Here is a 19,688-nt window from a genome sequence, read left to right as displayed (position 1 = left end):
GGAGGAGTCTGAAGCATCTTCCTCACTCTCTGCTTGTGGTTGAAGCCAGGTCTGCGTGGTCCTTTCCACCAGTGCCTAAATACCAGCATGGAAATAGAGGATACATGACACAGAGGGAGCTTCTCTCTATCAGATCACACTGACAAGGGAAGTTAAAATCATTGCAAAAGATAACTAGGGAAGTTGGAATTAATTTTTTTATTACTACATATAGGTCAGCTCTTCAGCTGGGGGAAGAATCCTCAATATTGAAGTGTCTTGTTACAAACCAACCATCCTTCACTTTTGTGTCTTTGTTTTGAACTACTGTGCAAGGGGATAACCAGCTCTAGCATGGAATGTAGAGTGGACTGGGGACAGCTCCAGGGTCTGCAGAACAGGGACAGCCTCCAACACCTGGGACAGGCCAGTGTGGCTGAGTGTCCAGGTGAACAGGCCAGGGACCTCCCTGCAGCCCATCTCCCTCTGTGGTCAGTGTCTTGCACTGGAAGGTAACACATGAGCTTTGCTCACAGCCCTCAGAGCCCACTTCAGGATGCCACGTGAGGATGTAGCAGCCTGCACACTGCAGCACATCCCAGAACTTCTATTAGAAGCTGCCCTGGAGTTTCAGATCTCCTCACCCTACTGAGTGCCTCAGCCTTGATGCTTTGTTGAGCTTTCCCACTTTAGTGGTTCCTGATATCTAGGAGCAATTTTTAGAATTTGTAACATTTGAACCAGTGTTTTCCATAAATGAGGATATTGAAGAACACGGAGCTGTCTGCTGATGTACTCTTGAGACCCAGGGTGCTACAAGGACAAAGAAGAACCTGTGGAACCCCTGGGAGCAGCCAAGCTCCAAAACTGCTGCTGGAAGAAAAGCTACCGAGTGGCCTTGGCAGCCACAAGTCAGGCCAATAATCCTCTTCCAGCACAAGCTCTGCCATCTCCCACAGGAGTCTGTAAACATGGGAAGGTGAAAGGTTTGGGATTAGCCATGGCAGGGGATGGGAAAGCCACAGTGTCCCTCCGTTCACACTGTCCCTTCTTGCTCTGGTTCTGGACAGGCCCCGTGCCTGACCTCCCTCCCTGCAGCTACAGCTGCCAAAGCCAGAAACTTCTCATTGTTAAAGCTCAACTGGTTTTCTAAAAACAAACTTTCTAGCACTTTTACATAGAGTGAATAACCTCTTTTAAAGGAGTGTTTTGGGGGCTGTAAACAAGGTTTTTAAATTGTAATTAAGTGCCATTAGGAAATGTATGGTTCATCACTAAAATTAGCTCTTGCAAAATGAAGTTCAAATTGAAAGCATCTTTTATAATGAAGTTGTTTATTAAAAGCATTTGGATCACCTACCCCAGATGTCTTCATGGAGGGGAGTTTGGGTTTTGATTGGATTAAGACAGAATAGAATCATAAGGCAGGTCAAAGACACAGTTCTCTACATGAAGCCACAGAGGTTTTTAAATTTCTGCCAAGCAAAGAATTAGACCCACAAGAAAAAAACCCAGCACCCCACTGGGGAGGCAGCCACAGCAGACACCATTATCCCCTGTCAAGGAGAATAATGTTTGTTAGACAGAAAGTTCTGGTCACTTGGTTTCACTAAAATTTCCAGCCCATGTGGCAGCATTTCAGACAAGTTCAGCCCACTCCCCCTCCCAAAAAAACCCAACATGCTCTGCTCCCCACAGGCAGGAGAACCAGGACCAAACCTCAAGCTACAACTGGCTGCAGACACCAGCAGCATTTGAAGATGAAACAGGGCAAAGCACACAGGGCCCTCTGGGGATTCTCCTTCAGAACACGGATTAAAAGCTGACAGCCATGATCAGTGTTAGGTGCTTGTCTAAGAATGATCTAGTTTTCAGTTCTAGTTTTCATTCCTAATTCAGCCACCATTAAAACGTGACCTTTCCTCAGTAGCTTTCCCCTGGTGCTGAGAACTGTGAAAGAACATGAATACACTCATCTGCCAAAAATGAGAAATAAGTTCAACATGGATTGTCCTGGTGCTGGAGCTGAAGCTTCCTTTGCCTTTTTAAAGGGAGAAGGGACTATTCTGATAATTTCTGAGTTTTGATTCAAGTATTTGCCAGCTCTGGTCTCACTCACAGACACTCAGCAGCCCCTGACACTAGTCTCTGTAACCTGAGGGAATCACATCCATTGCTCTGCCAGGCAAACCATCTCAGGAGAAGGGAATTTGCTTTGCCTCCCTCAGCCAGCACTCCAGCAGAGGCTCACTGATCTCCTGCCACAGACCCCCCTGCAGAAACACACGAGCCCTGGGAAGCCAATGGAGCTGGAAGCCAACGCTGAGGGCTCAGCTTCCACAGCAGCACTCCTCAAACTCCCTGCCGAGCTGTCCTCTCCCCTCTGCTGCTCTAAAGCCCTGCCCAGCACTGCCATCCAACAGTTCTGCCACTCATCCATCAGTGCCACACATCAAACAATGCCTCACACAAGACACGAGTTGCTCAAGTGATCTTACCCAGCAGCACAGCAGCAGCAGATCCAAATATCTCAGCTGGTGGCATAATTACTATATATGGCAGCATTCAAGGCATGCCACACTGGGAGAAACTTAGCTTACCAGGAGAAAAATATTACAAAGAAAGCCAGAGTATTCCAAGCTCTGCTTCTGGCTGAAGATGCACATCACAGACACAGATGTCAAACAGGCCAAGTGTTACAAAAAAAAATTCTCCAGAAGTGGCTTAGGAGAATCCAAGAGAGCAGGATGACAGGACAATGGCAGATTTATTTACAATAGGACACAAAGAATACATACATTAATTAAAAATTACAAAGAATACAGAGAAAACACTTCAGGGAAGGGAGAGAAATCAATGCTGTCTGAGCCTCTCCACTGGGGCAGGGGCAAAAGAAAAAAAGAAAAAAAAAATCAATGAAAATCTCAGAGAGGGACCTCAAATCAGAACTGACACAGGATTCCACATCACAGTTGGCTCACACATCCCCTCTTTTTTTCAATCCATGATCCTTGGCTGATTAGACTGGCATGACAGGCAGGGCTGACAGAAAGGGACACAGGCCCTTGCACGGACCTGGTGGAATCTTATGGCAATTGGGGTTTAAAAAGGCCCCAAAGCCCTCCCTGGGAGCAAGGAGGGCTTTGGACAGTTTTGGGTTGGAATGATGTGACCTGTGGCAGCTGGTCATTGGAAGACCTTACTCCAAGAAGAAAAATTTTCATAGATCTCACAAAAAAACCCTCTCCATTGTAGTCCTGGCTGAATCCAGCAAGTCTGGGGTGGAGGGAGCCTTCACTGCAACATGGAACCTTTTTACTGATAAACATCACTGAAGTGAGCAAAAAAAAACCAAAACAACAAAAAAAACAAAAAAAACAAAAAAAAAGAAAACAAAAAAAAAAAAACACCAAACCACAACCCAACTTTAACCTCTTTTAAAAAGAGCTTCCCATGGGCCGATTCAGGCATCAAGCCATGGGAAAAGAAGAACCCATGTCAGCTATCCAGGAGAGCCTGGACTGTTTTTTGTGGAGAAGAACAAAATACAGCTATGGGGTGTACACTTTTCCTGTTCCCTGGAGGTAGAGAATTTCAGAGGAGGAGCAGAGAGCAGCAAGGGCAGCTGAAGCACAGGGCCAGTGAGAGAGCCCCGCTCCCAGCCATGGGACAGCTCACGGGGCCTCCTGCCTGTGCCAGCCCCCTCAGCATGGCCTGCACTGCCCTTGGGCAGCTCGGGCCCAACTCTGCCTCACATCACTTGGCACTAACACCACGGCACCACAGCCATCTCCTGCAGGCTCTTCAGGATCCCAGTGGCATTCCCAGGAAGGAGCCTGCCCTGATTCCTCACATCCAGAGCAGAGCTATTGACAGAACAAACTCTTGTAGTTACCTCACGCATCCTTCCAGTCCTGTATTCCAGCACAACCCCGTCACTTCCACCAGGACCTTTCGTCCTGCCTTCTGGAGAGGCAATCCCACCCTTCCACAGCGGCCTGTGCTGTCCGAGGCTGGAGGGAGGAAGAAGTGATGCTGAAGGTTGCTCAAGCTCTCTCAGGGTGAAATTGCACTTCCCAGGCTCTGGATGGCACCTCCAGCAAATTGTAAACAAGCCGAAGCCGGGACCGGAGTGCGCCGGACTCCCGCTGGGTGAGCCTTTAGGCTCCGGTTATTCTGCCATAGTCAAGCTCCCTCTTCTGTGCAGACACGAAGGCAGGAGAAAAAAACCCAGTCTGATACTTGTCTGAAGAGTCTCCCTGAATCCTAGAGCACCCCAGGGGCTGGAAGAAAATTATTTCACAAGTGTTTCCACTGCTGTCTCAAATCCGTTCATCATCAACATAAAAAAAAGGATGGATTAGCAAAAAGGGGGTTTACTTATACAGAGGGATATTTCTCTGCTAAAAAACTCCCTCAAATATGGAACAGGATAATAAAGTTAAAATGTAAGTTATCTACAGACCCCTTTTCCCCGCAGAAGTAGCCCAGAATCCATGTACACTGTGCCAAAGTTACATTCCAAATCGAGGAGTTAATTATTTCTCTTGTGACTCTCCCACTGGATTTTTGTTTCCTTAAAAAGAGCTGGGAGAAGATGCCCCTGTCCCTCCTGGGAGGACACGTGTTCAGAGGTGTCTGATTCCTGCTGGGGGATTCCAGCTTCAGTCGATTTTCACGGCGGCGTAGATCTTCCGCACGAACATGTAGGCTGCGTAGAAGCCAATGGTGCCCGTCAGGAGCCAGAAGGACAGGACCATGAGGGCAGTGTAGCCAAAGTACAGTAAGGAGGGAATGAACTCAACAATATCCAGCTGAAATAGAAGAGGATGAAAAAAGTCAGCGAAATAACACACACAGATGACAAACCAACCTCTGCAAGGGAAGCTCTGGCAAAGGGAGGAAAACTTTCATTTTTGTCCAGCTGAAGGGAGAGCCCCTTTGAGGTGGGGTCAGGGAATGCTGCTCTGCACAAGTCCCGGGGCACTGACACCCTCCTCTCCTGTCTGGAAGGGCTGTGAGTTCTGCCTTGGGCTGGCATAGGCAGACTGGGACTTAGCAGACCCACCATTTCCTTTCCCAAATCCCACAGTCACCCCCAAGAACGTGGCACTTTCACCCAGGAGGAATACCTTGTTCACAAAGTAGAAGACAGCATAGATCAGCACATAGAAGGCAGATCCTCCAGACACCAGGAAGGTCCTCCACCACCAGCGGTAATCCTGACAGGATAAAGAGACTCATTATCCCCTTGACTTTCTTCTCCCCAGGCACTGCCTCAGGGAAGCTGTGACCATTCCAGGGCAGGGAGAACACCACCCATCTTCCTTCAAAGGAAATCCACAATTTGGGACTGGGGATCTTTTTCTGTCACAGAAGTGTTTCCAAACCAAGAGATGTGATTGCTGACACTCAGGCTCAAAGCACCTGCTGCACAATGGCATGGCTCACCTTCGGTCCTGCATTTTGTTTTGTATGTGGATGGAATGGAACAGGTTGGGAACAGCACAAAACACCCTGTGCCCAGAAAAATTCCTGGTATGGAACCACAGTTCCCAGCCTAACAGATAACCAAGGAGTTTTAATTCCCTTTAGAGTGAAGAGACATTGGGAACAATCACACCTGTGAAGCTGGGCCACACGAATCAAATTACAAACACGGAAATCTCACCTCAGCACAGAGCTGGAAATACACCATGACAATGCTGATCTGGGAGCAGGATACCACCAGAATTATAAACACCAGGAAGAGGAAGCCAAAAAGGTAATAGAACTGGTTCTCCCAGATTGCCTGAAATAAACACACAGAAGGAATTATTTCCATATTACTGTCATCTATCACTGAACACGGGACCAACTTCTGGCAGCCAGCCAGGGGAAAAGGAGGAGCCCCTCAGCCTCACCTAGATGAAACCGCAGATCTAATGCATTTCACAATGTCAGTTCAGAGGATTCAGGTTGCAAAAAGGTGCACAAGGACACCTCTGAGATAGCTTGTTCATTCCCCAGCATCTCCCAAGCAATGGAACAGCAAATTCTTCCCCATCCATACAAGGTGAAAAGGTGTAGCAGCAGAACAGTGACTGTCTCAAGACCAGGACCCCTCCCTGATGTAATGTTACAGTAAATTTTGTCTTTACAAAACCACCAGGAGAGTCCCACAGCTCTCTCTGGAAACTACTGAATGGCCTGAAAGAAACCAGCTACCCCCTTCAGAGAACACAGGAATAGGAGACTGCTCCAGTGGAAGCTCCCTCCCTTTCAAAAGCTTTGGCATGAAAGGAATCCTATTGAGGAGGAAAGTGGGTTAAATGCTTACACTGAAAATGAAGAACAGTTCGATGAACATGGCTCCGAAAGGCAGAATACCAGCCATGAGGATCCTACAGAGCAGAAACAAAAACCATAAGCAGCACAATATAACTGTCTGGACATTAAAAATTCCTTGAACTCCAAGCAAAGGCTCTACATTTCCAGATGACTACATTTCACAGGCAATGGCACAGCTGCTCCCACTGTTGAGCACGTACCACGGCTACAAGTTCCCCTCATACCACATCCAAATTATCAATGTGGTCTCAAGGAACCCCATCTGCCATCTTTCCATGTCCAGAGAGCAGCAGGTGACACTCAGCAACGCAAGAGGACCAAAGGGAGGGGGCTTAACTCACCATATTTCCCAGACACTCATCACTCACCCCACAAATTTGTTCATATACCACCTCTGCTCCGGGATCTGCCTGGGAATCTGATTTGTCCGTACAGGATTGTCATACGGCTGCTTGCGAAATCCAAAGTAGTAACCCAGGTAGACCAAGGGCAAGGAGATCCCAAACCACATGCAGAGCAAGGCCACCATGGTAGGGAAAGGCACCTGGAATCACAGCAAGAGCCACAGAAGTGAGGCTGACAGCTCTCTTGCACTGGGGACAGATGTCATTGGCCCAGTCAACCCTCCAGTCACCCACTTGGAAAGGTCTGGGAAGCCAAGTGAGTCCCTGTCCGCCCAGTGACCTCTCCCACCCAGCAGGCCCCAGGCTGAGGGTGGCACCTACCGCACCAGAGGAGTGTTTCCCCCAGATGAAGCAGTTGAGAACAAAGCAGATGCCAAAGACAACACCCGGGTACAGTGTCGCTGTCTGCAAGAGGAAACCACAGCATAAGAGAAAGCACCTGGTTCATCAGCCACATGTTCCTATGGAATGAGTCCATCCCTGAAAGAAGGCACATGTGGAGAAGTGTCCCTTTTGTTATAGGACAAGGACACAGAGCTGCGCTGTGGGGAGGATCTTGGACAATCTTTGTTTTAGTATGTGCTCTGGTGGTGCCTTTTCTGTACAGCTACAAGGACTCAACCCACAGTAAATATGCAGCACAGCCAGACTGTGTCCAGCTAGCACAAACATGTGGAGCTTAGCCACACGTTTTTGCCATCAGCAGACTTGGATAAACAGCACAGAACATCCAAGACTCACACAAAATGCTCCCTTCTTCCATCGATGGCCTTTCAGAGTCCGATATAAGCGGCCAGCAAAGAATCCACCAAAAACCCTGGAGAGAAACAGGACAAGTCAGCAACACTGAGCTGATGTTGCTGGGCAGAGGCAGGACAGCACTGGGGGAAGCCATGGAGGCACCTACCCCATGAACATGAAGAGGAAGCAGGCAGTTGTCATCAGCGCGCCCCGGCTTGAAGGTGACAGCATCCCCAGCATAGCAACAACTGCAGAGGGAAACAGGACAAGGAACAGCAGCTTTGAGGGACAAGTGCTGCAGCAGCTCAAGGACAGGGGCCTGTCCCATCTGCAGCCCATAGCTGCCTGCAATCCCTGCACAGGCCTGATTTCCTCCACAGCATAACGTATCCATAGCCTCCAGCACCAGCCAGAGAGGAAGGCACAGCTTTGATCTCAGCTACAGACCATGCTTCAGCCTCAGCCTCCCCAGGGATGGGAGCAGGTGCAGCTCAGCAGGCAAGGCACACCTGTACAAAAGTCTCCCAGCCCACTATGAGCCAGGGCTCACATCTTGGCAAAGGAAATAAAATCACACAAAGCTGCCTTTAGCTGGGCAATGTCATCCAGCAGCTCTGCAGCCCAGGCTGATGGCAACAGGAAGCAGCTCTATGGGCCTCACTCCAGCTAAGGTGAGCACAGGGTGAAGTCAAACATCCCCGAGCATCATTCATGTTACAGCCACCCCATGCAACATGTGCCACTTACAGATGACAATCAGGATCATACAGAAGAGCTGAATTCCAGAACCCAGGAGAGAGCTGAGGATCATAGGATACTGTGGAGGCCTGAAGACATCTCCATGCACAAGTTTCCAACCAGATTCCTCCATGGTATCTTCCTATAGCAACAACAGAAAAAGGAGGTTATTTAGATGTGATACACCAGTGGAAATTAAGGTCCTACCACAGCCACCCTAAGAGGTTAACTTTCCTGGATCCTGTTTTTCTACTGAATTTTACCACTCTAGCCAAGAAACTTCTTTGCTCTTGGGCTAAAAAACAGTCGACACCTGAATTGTCAGTGCCAGGACACACATTTAGAGAGCTTGAACATTTACATTTGCAGTCACTCCTTAGGCCTGAAGACATCCTAACTAGTATGTTATTGTTCAGGCAGAAGGTGTGTGACAGCACAATTACCATGGCCAGGGCTCAAAGGAAAACATGAAGCAAGGGAAGAGACAATACAGCCAAATCTGCACATCAGATCCCTCCTGGCCTCTGCTTCCCCATCTCTAATCCCAGCCCAAGGAACAAACACGTACAATGTCATCTTCTTTGTTGTAGTTGGCAATGTCCTTCCGCAGAGTCCGGATGATGATCATGCTGAGAATCCCTGAAAACAAGCACAGAGTTCAGCTCAGAGGCTCCCACATGGCTGTGCTGCTTTCACGCTGTGCAACTACACAGCTCCCACCAACATTCTGTTCTGGCTGGGAGAGGAGGTCTTGAGTCATCAGCAAAGACAGAAACAAAACCCCAAGGAGCAGGGAAGGCAGTATTCCAGCAGAAATGGGGCACTGTGGCTTTCTTGTGGGTTTTTTTACTCCCTCAATAACCCCAGAATGAGAAAGGCTGGTAACTGCCTGACCCCACAGGACACTGATTGAACTGGGAGGCTTTAAATTTGTTTCCTGCTCCTTCTGACCAGGTTCAGATGTGGCCACATGCTCCTCAAGCTACCTGCAGCTAAGCCTTAAAGAAAATTCCATGCAGATAATGGTAAAGCCTTCCTCTCCCCACACATTCACTCACCTGAAAGGAAAAACACAACCACAACCGAGTTAATGATAGAAAACCAGTGGATCTGCACGTCACTCATGGTCAGGTACGTGTCCCAGCGGGAAGCCCACTTAATGTCACTTTCCTGAAAGAACAGGAGAGTTCTTCTCACACCAGCACATTCCCAATGTCTTCCACAACTCCAGTGGCAGACACTTGGAGCATCACTGCCAGCCAGCTCCCCAGTACTGCCTCACCTCCCAGTGCACAGAGTAGGTGAAGAGCAACCGGTTCTCTTTAGTAGGATCTATTTCCTGAGGGGCAGAGCCCGTGGCTTCAGGCAGGGTGCACATGCTCTTCTCATCAGCCTTCAAGTCTGTAAGGGAAAGCAGAGCACACAGTGAGCCCTTCCCTCAGGCACCACCTCTCCCACTGAGCATCACTCTGAGGGCATTGGTTGCAGTAATTCCAGGTGGGGAAGCAGTTGCTCCTTGCTCACCTGCTCTGCAGTTTGCAAAACTATTCTCCTGACCAACAGTGGAGCACCATTAAGAAGCTTTCAGGAAAGCTATGCACAGGGCTCCCCTTAACTGGAAGGATAAAAGCCAAAGGTTCTGAAGCCAAGGATCTAGACAAATCCTTGAACAAATCCTCTATTCCACATGATATGGTGAGAAACAAGAGCTCTACAGCAGTGCTTGCACTGCCAGAGGGGAGCTGCATGGGGTGTTCCACACCATAAGCAACTGCCCTTCTAGACACCCTTATCCACTGGGCTCACTGAGGTAGGAGTGTTTTCCCCTAAGCATTATTTTTAAATTTCAATCCCCCAGAACAGTTCCAAATATCCTATGTGTCCCTGAACCAGCACAGAGTGTCCCAGTCAGGGAGATCTGTGCCACAGCAAGAGCTAGAATGCCAGACATGCCTCATACCAGATGACACAGTGCAAAAAAATCCAACCCCAAAACCTCAAACTTAGATCTTTTTACAGGAATTGATTTTCTATGGATTGCAGTTCATGGATATTGTTGGTACTTCCTTAATAACAAAGTGGTTTATTATTCTTGTAATTTAGACTCATTTCTGTGCCCTGTGAGGCAACAACTGGCACCCTGATACATCAGTGGCATCTGCCTTTTGTCCATACAGGCGATTCTTCCCCTTGCTCCCCTCCTCAAGGGTCTCTTACCTTCCAGTTTAATGCTTTGGGGAATCACCTCAAAGCGAACCACCCTGTAGGTGTGCTCCTGGCTCTCTTCCACATCCTCTCTGTGGTAGTAAAGGATGAAGGAGAGGTGGTTGTGCAGGTAGAACTGAAATAGTGACATAAAATAAAACATCAGCACCCTATGGGAGGAAGGGGCAAAGCTGAGAAGCAACAACTGCAGAAAACAGCTTTGGTGAGGGAAAACTAAAGACTCCAACACCAGAGACCAGCCAGTCTTGGGGGCACGGTGCCTTTGCTCTGCTGAGGGGAAACCACTGTCCAAAGTTACACAGTGAATAAAAGCAAGGACTCCTGGCTTTCCCACCTTCCCACCCACCCTCTCCTGCCCACAAGAGACCCCTCTCTCATATTTCTACTATTAATAAAACCTTTCGGTTGTATTCCCAATTCTGATACTCTCTGGCAGACCTCTAACAGACACCCAGATCCCCCCCAAGCACCCTCACACAGCATCTCAGTTCTCTACCTTGTTACCATCCATAAACCCAAGCCTATATCCATGCTCGAACTGCACATCCTTCTCCTTCTTCTTCTCCTCTTCCTCACGATTGGAATAAAACTCCAGCCGCGTTGCCACAGGGAGGTTATCAGCAATGCTGAAAACACAGATTTCAGATCAATTTTGTCCACAGCACCAAACTCCCCTGACACAAACCCATACTCGAGTGACTCACAGGTGGACGTAGTAATCCTCCCTGATGCGCTCGGCGATGAGCTTGCTCTTCTCCACATTCAGGATGACTGGCTTGTTGGGAAAGTTGCACAGAACTTCACATTTCTTCTCCACATTCATGGAAACCTGGAAAGGTGTATTTACAATTCGGTCCCCTCGAAGAACCTCACCTGGAAAACAGGAAAACATGAGCAGGGCTGGAGACTGCCAGGCTTCCTGCTGCTGATCCTGCTGCCAGGCATTGTGCAGCTGCAGAGACTTGCACAGCAAGTCCTCTGCTAGCCCAGCCACAAGGATAAGATTGCAAGTCAGAATAGCTACTTTGTTGGAAGTATCAAGCCCTGCTTATGAAGCAGGTTACATGCTCTCCTTCAGGACAGGCACTTCCTCTGTCCAACACATGGGCACTGCCATTTGCAGACAGCCAGCACGCAGTGAATCAGAAGAAGCAGCTTCTCTCAGCTCAGCAGAAGTGACACTTGCAATTGCTTTTACCCCTTTAAACACCCCCCCACGCTCTCTGACAGGTACACACCGAGGTTCTCAGCCTTGTATGTGATCTCGCTGGGCTGGCAGAAGGGCAGTGAGTAGTACTCATAGGGCAGCTGGGTCCGGGAGCTTGTCAGCTTCACAGCCTGCAAGAAGAATGAAAGGATTATCCCCAGGAAAAAACTCCAGATACTTTCCTGTCCTCTCAGCATCATCCAGAAGCTGATGCTTTCTTCAAGACACCTTCCATAAAGCTCACTTCCAGAAGATACTACTTCTACTACTACTATTAAAAATAGTAACAGATGTTCCTGAGAGACTTTCCAGTAGCAATTCATTCACAGAGAAACACTCAAAGAACAAAACATGGTGGTTTCACAAATTTGTATCTCAGTGGAGTCCTAAGAAACAACAAAGAGTTCAAAAGAGATTCAAGAGTCACATTTCATACAAGATTTCCTCAAAAATTCATATCCCACTGGACCTAGAGGTCTGGCCTCCAGTGCTATGAAGAGTTCAGCAATTTTAATCTGTGCGAGGAAAGCCAGAGAGCCATCAGTCTGGGAAAACAAGGTGACCAATCACAAACATTCCTGGAGAGTTTCCACAAATCACAGGGTACAAGGGAAGGGCAGAGACATACCACAACAGCCAAGACCACAGTTCCTCTGAAAAACAGAAGTGTTTTGTAACACAGCCAAGTTTGTTTATTGGAAGAGTGCTGGCAAACACACTGACTTGCCTAAGCACTTGAGGAAGCATTTAGCTCCTGAAATCCCTCTGAGAACAGCTATTCCAAAACCCTCTTCTGCTGGGAAGCTTACTGTAGCCACAGGCAAGTCTCATTTGCTTAAAAATAGCCTATGTCTGGCAGTCTGTGGCCAAAGAGAAAACTGTGCCGGGGCTTCATGTGAGAGCAGCCAACCTCAGCAGTCCCAAGGGTGTTGGATTTGCTGAGACAGAAGCCACAGCTTTAGAAAAATAAATGAAATTAGCTATAAATCACTGATGTCTGAAAGCAAAGCCTGGCTTCCTCGTGGCTAGGTGCAGCAGCCCTGTCATCGAGTACTAGCAATGCTGCACAGGAACAGCTCTCAGCAAGGCTGGGCTGAAAGATCTGCAAGGCTCAAGGACAAACACCTCCACCTGGGAAGAGCTTCTCATGGATTTCCCTGAAGGCACAACATGAGCAAACTGGGTATTGAGAAAGTTTGATTCAGACCTTATTCCACCATTCACCTTCCACCTAAAGGCACACTCTGCATAAGCACTTTTAGAGTCAGTATAAAGCTGGAGAAATTAAATTCACTTCAAAGCCACAGTGAGAAAGGAACCCTTTTCCCAAACAGAGCAACAACTTGAGGACTTTGGTGCAACTACTGAAGGGATTTGGTAGAAGAGATCAGGGGCAAGAACACAAATCATGTTGAGACCCAAGTGCTGTGAAGCAGAGGACATATCTGAACACAAAATTTGAGCAACAGGATCCCCAAATTTAACTTTCTAGCCCATCTTAGCTGCTATGGTATAAAAAACAAAACCCCCAAAAGATAAAAATACCCCAAACCAAACAGACTAACAGCACTGAGTTTATCCTACCTTTATTTCTACGGGATCATTGCGGTGGAAGTTGATGGGAGCCACCCCAGGTACATAGAACGAGTCTGTGCTGTGCAGCAACAACAGCAGGCCCAGCATGTATCTCAGCCTTTCCTGCAAGAAGGAGAAGGAACAGTAAAACACAACAGAAACACTGGAACAACATTAGAGATCTGCAATAACACTGGAAATGTTCATCCCAGACATTAGAAAGGCTGCACAGTCAGGTGATTAAACAGAAATTAAATTCACAAAAGCTGTTCTTAGCTTTGTTTTGAGACCCTCATCAAGTCACTTTCCACTCAGCATGTCTCTGCCTCTTCATCTGCAATTAGGAAAACTTTGGCTTTGCTCAACCACAAGAAAAATGCCACTTTTATCTGCACCATGGGGCATCAAGCAGGCCATCACTTTACTTTTCTGCTCACCCCCACTAAGCTTCCTGTGTTAGAAAACTCCATGGACTAGTAGAGAAGAGGGCTGTAGGTAGCCCTGGCACTGGGTGTGTGTCAGCTCTGCACAGCAGCAGTTACCCTGGAGCTGATTACAGATAGATGCTCACAGGCCACTACCTGCAGAAAAGTAATTGCTGTGGAGTCAGGTGTGCCACCAGTGACTGCACCCAAAGGGACAGGCACATCACCCCTCCCTCCTGCTCCTCACCCCTCTGCTCCATTACCACTCTGCTTTCCTTGCCCCTCCAGGCCACAGCACAGCTCAGGAACATGGCAAAAACTTTTTCAGCCGTTTTTTAGGGAGCAAGGTGACAAGTCAGGCTGGAAGGTTCAATTAACTCTATCAGGACTCCAGGAAAACCCAGACCCTAACACAGCCACAGCAAACCCTTTATTTAACACACCTTGCTGCCTCCTCAGCCCCTCCCATTACCTCAGGTAACCCAGCTGAGCATGGGCAGGAAGGCCGTGAAATGAAAATCAATCTTTAAAGAGTATTAGCCACCAGCAGCTTGCCTGGATTAGGACATCAGCTCTGGTATAATCTCACAGCACTACTAGTTTCAGTCCTTTCTCTTGAATTCCCTGTGTGTATGGCACCACTGGAAAACCACACAAAACCTGGTTGGGTTTGGGACAACTCTTGAGCTAATGCTGCAGATGTAGGAAACCAAATCCCCACTCTTCCTGTGTGTCCTCAGCACCAGCAGTTAGTTTGACAATACCAGAGGGAACACACCACAGGCCAAGTGTGACAAAGAGCAGCTCTACCATGGACATCTTTCATCAGGCTGGAGAGGAAAAAAAAAAATAAAATCTGTGTTTACTGTCCCCACACCTCTTCTTCATCACCTTCCTCCTGTCTCATTCTGAGGCAAGGAAAGTATGTTTGACCCAGACACCTGTGAGAGCCAACCAGAGCACGCAGAATTAATGGAATTGAACAGGATAAAAAAAAAAAAAAAAAAAAAAAAAAAAAAAAAAAAGCAAAAAAAAAAAGCCGAAGTATCAGGGGGTTGAAAGTCTAAAATGTAATTAAGATGCAAATGCTAGCACCTACAGAAAATATGAATACTGAATCATCAGACATATGTGGCCTTCTAGTACCTAAAAGGAACCTACAAGAAAAACGGAGAGAGACTATTTACAAGACCATGGAGTACAGAACAAGGGGGAACAGCTTTAAAGTGACAGAGTAGGGTTCAATCGTATATTAGGAAGAAATTCTTCCTTGTGATGGTGGTGAGGCATTGGCACAGACTGCTCAGAGAAGCTGTGGCTACCTCATCCCTGGAATTGTTCAAGAGCAGGTTGGATGGAGTTTGTAGCAACCTGGGATAGTGGAAGGTTTCCCTGTCCATGGAACGAGATGAGTTTTAAGGACCCTGCCAACCCACACCATGCTGTGATTCTGTGATCTTTTTTTCTTACAAAGGGGATTTTCAGATCTATTCTAAGCATAGCCAAATACACTTGGAGCAGGCATAAAGCCCCAGCTTGGAAACACTCTTGTTAAAACTGCCTGACCTTCAATACTGATCTGCCTTGAGGCAACATGGGGCTTATTTTCTGTACTCCACTAAATTCTGCCTTTCCAGTCTTTAAAGGGAGCGTTCAGTGGCTCTCCACAGAATAGGAAAAGGTCTCCTGCACAGGGGAAGCAGTGGAAGGAATCTGCACTCTTGTCCCACACTGCACTCCAGCAACCTGCAGCCCTTATCTCATTTGTCACTGAAGTGACAGGCCTACACAATGTCACTCAAAAATCAAAACCACACCACTGCCACCTGTGCCCCAGCAGGCTGGGAGGTGAAAAAACCGGGACAAAACTTTGGCAGACACCCAGGAGACACATGAGCATGAAGAAGATGACATTTTTGATGACAATTTTGGCAGAAATCAGGCTGTCTTTGCATACAGATGACGATGACTCAGGCAGCACCAGGCAACAGGAAAGACAAGAGGGCGACTCTGTAAAGCCTTGCCAGGAAAGAACAGTTGGTAGCAAGAAAGGGGGAAGCTGCTATGCAACAGGTGTGGGAAGCTTTGGAAGTTAAATATGAAGGAAATGCCCAGTGCAGGCTCCTGAGCTGGCAGAGCACAGGGAAGCTGAAGCCAGGGGCATTACTCATGAGGACCTTTGCTCTTGTACTGACAAATGTGCCTCATTTTCTCCAAACAAAGGCAGCAGCTTAGAAATGGCAACACGGACACCCCCCAAAACATCTGTGGAGCTCATGGGCCTGGCCAGGTGATTGCCTCACACGGGGGATGGCTGCAAGCTGGGTTCTCTCCTGTGCCAGGTCAGAATTTCCAGAAGGGAGCTCTGTTTCAGTGCAGCCACAGAGCCCTGGCAAGGCCCAGCAAACAGGACACACAGCTTCACAGCCTTTTCCATTTACATTTCAAAAACATGCAAAAAAAAAACCTCACAAATGACAGTCTTGTATCTGAAGTGCTAGGAAATCTTGTAATGGTGCCAGAAGTAGCACAACAAATATGCACAATCCCAGACTGAGAAAAACCCAGCTGCAAGTAGGCAAAAATAGTTCAGATTGTCCAAGCCTTAATATTTTCCTACATGCAGACATGTAGAGACACCCTTTCTTAGGAGAATATGATCTAAATAATAGAAGTAACTACAGGAGCACAATCACCCATTCCTGTTCCTCAGATCAAAAGTTCACACAAAAACCCTCTCCAAGAAAGCCCTTCTGGAGTCAGTCTTGGGGCTTGCAGACAATCCCAGATTTATCCCATTTAGAAAGATTTATAACAATGTTGCCACTTTCTGTGAATTTGCAGAAGGTTCACAAACCACGCTGCCAGAACAGAGGACTTGTTCTCTAAACCTCAGCATGAAGAAGCCCTAAAACATCCAGTTATTACCACAATTGTCCCTCCCTAGGACTCGTGGCCCCTCCAGCTACCACTGCCAGAGTCTGACATTTATTTAAGGGAAAGGGGAAGCAGCAGCTGTTCCCTGGGGCACTCTGAAACAGTTCCAGCGTGCTTCAGAGGCTCCATGGCCTGGCCATGTGCACCCAGGACATCCCTGCCCAGGCTACTGCCAACAACTTGACAAAACCCTCAAGCAGCAGCAATTTCAAGCATCTGAACAGAGCTGGTGCTATACCACGATTGGTTTAGGTCTTAAGAGTTTCCCAATCCACACAGGAACTGAAGAACTGAACACAGGATTTGTTCAAAGAGACAGTGACAGTGATGGATATCATTCATTGTCCCATCACTTTTTGGCAAAGAAAGGCAGGGGGGGCATCAAAGAACCATAATCAAGAGCTGTTTAACTTTCAAAGACAGCTTTGAAGAAAAACAGGGAAAACTACCTGTGCAGAGCCATTTGTCCAAATGGATTCACACAGCTATCCCATTCAATTTACTGAAACTTTTTTTATGGTGGTGACAGAAAGGGAGGAAAGCTACAACCCACTACTCTGTGGGAGCAAAAAAACCAACACGCTCTCTCACACATGTAACTTTAATTCTGCCCTCAGGCACATTAGCAGGACAGAAATAATGGCACCCTGACACTCATCCCCTCTTCCAGGGGCTGGCTCCTGGGATGATCCTGACAACTATTTGGATAAGCTCATCTTTATTACATCCCTGTCCTGGAGGAGACACCAAGAGCCCTTCAGAAGGAGGCAAGTGCTGCATTCACATTGACTTCAGAGCTCCTTTGACACCAGGAGAGCTGCTGGCAGCCTTCTCTGCCCTTCACATAACTGAGAGCCACGAGGAAATTCCCAGTAGAACCATCCCCAGCTCTCAGAGCCAGCTGAGCACTCCCTCCCTCCTGCCTGGGGGAAAGCCAGCAGGGTGTGAAGATGCTTAAAGCAAATTAAAGGAAGACCTTGGCTCTCCCAATCTCTCCATGAGTCACCTCACAGCCCAGCCAGCAGCGACCTTTGCATCAGTACACATCCTTTATCCACATCACTATTCCTGCAATGCACTGCCACAAAAATATCCTCCTGTGAAAGCAAGGAGGAAATCCGTTTGACTCCTACAAGACTTCAAAGCAGATAACAAATATCTCAGCAGCTCGTTTTCTCCTCTGTGAGGTAGCACTGATGCTCACCCGGAACACCTTCAGTTCTCTGAGGATTCAATGAATCAAAGAATAACAGAGATGCTGGGACGCGGGAAACTGAAGCAGCGGCTCAAACCCGGACCTGACAACCACCACCAAACATTTGTGAAAACCACATACAGCAACAGCCTCCGCGCTTTTACCAGCCCCGGGCCCACGCTGACACCTCGGGAGGGAAGGCAGAAGGACCTGCCGGTGCTCCCTGCATCCCACACGCTCCGAGCCCCCGCCCGGCCCCTCCTGCCCAGACACCGCCGTGAACCGCATAAAGGAGCCAATTTTGCAGCCGAGGGAGCGCGGGGCAGGCGGGACAGGAACCCGCTGGGCTCCCTTGGGCACCGAGCAGCGGCCCGAGCTCTGCGCTCCACAGGCGGCACCTCCGGGAGACGCGGGGCAGCTGCAAGGCCCCGGCCGGGACCGAGCAGCCTCCTGCGCCCAGGGGCCGGGCCCGCATCCCCCCCAGCGCGGTGCGGGCCCGACCGCAGCCCCCGAACCGCGCTGGGCGCAGGCCCCGCCGGGCCGGGCCGGGCACAGCGGGCGGGAGCGGGGCCGGGCCGGGCCCCGCCGCACTCACCATCGCCGCCGCCATCTTGGATCCACGTGTCGGCGCTGACGCCACCGGAAGCGGCGCGCGGTTGGCTGCGGGGCCGATCGCCATGGCGACCGCGGCGGCCGGGCAGCACCGCGCCGGGCGGCCGCGCTCCGCGCCGCCGGGGCCGGGCCCAGCGCAGCCCCGGATCGGCACAGCTCTCCTGCCGGACGGGCTCTGGCGGGGGTCTCCGCTCCCGGGGGTGTTCGCTCCGCGAAGCCGGCCGGGAAAGGGGCGGTCCGCACCGACATCTTTGCTGAGGGCAGCGGCCTTTGCATGGACAGCGGGCGCGACGCTGCGGCCGCCATGTTTGGTGAGGGCACGAGGCGGCGGGGCCGAGAGGCGCCCGGACCGTCCTGAAGCTCCCGGACCGTCCCGGAACTCCCGGACCGTCCCGGAACTCCCGGTCCCTGCGGCCCGGGGCGTGCTCAGAGGGCGCTGCGGGTCTGCGCGGCTCTGGAGCCCCCGGACCTCAACTGATCCTCGTCTCCCCCGGCCGGGCTGCGGAGCAGCAGGAACGGCCCGGAGAGGAAAGGTTGATAAATACTTTATTGATTACAAAAAAGAAAAAAAAAAATTAAAAAATATCCCAAAGCAGAAGCGAAGGCATTTGCCTCTTGGTATCAAAAATAATCACAGGTACCAGTCTCCCTGCTGTACACGGCTATCTTAAAAAAATATTGTTTATTCCTTTTCCCCAAGTAACCTCATGAAATACTAAAAATAAACAATAAGATCAAGTGAGAGTGCAGGGAGCACCTGGCCCTTGCTGACACTGCAAATGCCCCAGCAGACAACAAATGTTGCCTGTAAGCTTTGACATGGGGAAGAGGGCTCCTTTTGCCATGGCTTTGGGCTCCAGAGGTTCCTCCCAAGGCAAGTGGAGGGGGATCCATGCAGGGATGGACTGGAAAAGCGCTGTCTATGTCCATCTGCCCCTGCGGCACAGCCTCACCAAACCTGCACTTTGCACAGGGGCTGCCATGAAAATACTGGGGAAGGAAACCCAGGAGGGAGAGAGGAGATCAAGGGACCCTGACACTCAACATCCAAACCCAGGATCCTGCTGATGATGAGCCCACGGGCTGCACTGCAGCGTGCCCCGGGGAGATCCCCTGGGATCAATCACACAGAGAGCACAGACAGGCACTGCAGGGCATTTTGCCAAGGCCAGCACACTAAGGCACTTCTGCAGAATGATGTGATAAGATCTCAGAAGGATTAAAAAAAATATCGATCTGGGTTTTTCCTTGCAGCAAAAGCAGGCCTGGCCTCATCCCTGTCCATCCTCCTGGGGCCTGAGCATCCACTGTCCAGCCAG

General features: G+C 49.2%; 1 protein-coding gene across 1 annotated transcript; it reads right to left on the bottom strand.

Annotated features, from left to right (window-relative positions):
- Positions 1-1,296: 1,296 nt before the first annotated feature.
- Positions 1,297-18,436, bottom strand: TM9SF4 (transmembrane 9 superfamily member 4). The gene is made up of 18 exons (XM_021527382.3): positions 18,353-18,436; positions 13,210-13,323; positions 11,657-11,756; positions 11,123-11,291; positions 10,915-11,044; positions 10,410-10,533; positions 9,475-9,593; positions 9,251-9,362; positions 8,761-8,831; positions 8,202-8,334; positions 7,621-7,702; positions 7,455-7,530; positions 7,035-7,118; positions 6,678-6,853; positions 6,299-6,362; positions 5,651-5,770; positions 5,112-5,201; positions 1,297-4,793 (listed from the first exon to the last, which is right to left on the bottom strand). The coding sequence occupies exons 1-18, from the start codon at positions 18,434-18,436 to the stop codon at positions 4,644-4,646; spliced, it is 1,998 nt and encodes a 665-aa protein (XP_021383057.3). The 3' UTR covers positions 1,297-4,643.
- Positions 18,437-19,688: the final 1,252 nt, after the last annotated feature.

Source organism: Lonchura striata, chromosome 17, assembly GCF_046129695.1.
Source record: "Lonchura striata isolate bLonStr1 chromosome 17, bLonStr1.mat, whole genome shotgun sequence".
Taxonomy (NCBI): Eukaryota; Metazoa; Chordata; class Aves; order Passeriformes; family Estrildidae; genus Lonchura; species Lonchura striata.
Note: the sequence above shows the minus strand (reverse complement) of the source record. Positions and strands in the feature narration are given on the sequence as shown.

Bases quoted from the DNA above. Each gene is read 5' to 3' on its own strand.
- TM9SF4 (XM_021527382.3), bottom strand. From the start codon at position 18,436: ATGGCGATCGGCCCCGCAGCCAACCGCGCGCCGCTTCCGGTGGCGTCA. The intron at 11,292-11,656 runs GTGTGTACCTGT...CCTGTTTTCCAG, and splicing joins ATACAAGGCTGAGAACCTCG to GTGAGGTTCTTCGAGGGGAC. The intron at 10,534-10,914 runs GTAGAGAACTGA...TCACTATTTCAG, and splicing joins GGTTTATGGATGGTAACAAG to TTCTACCTGCACAACCACCT.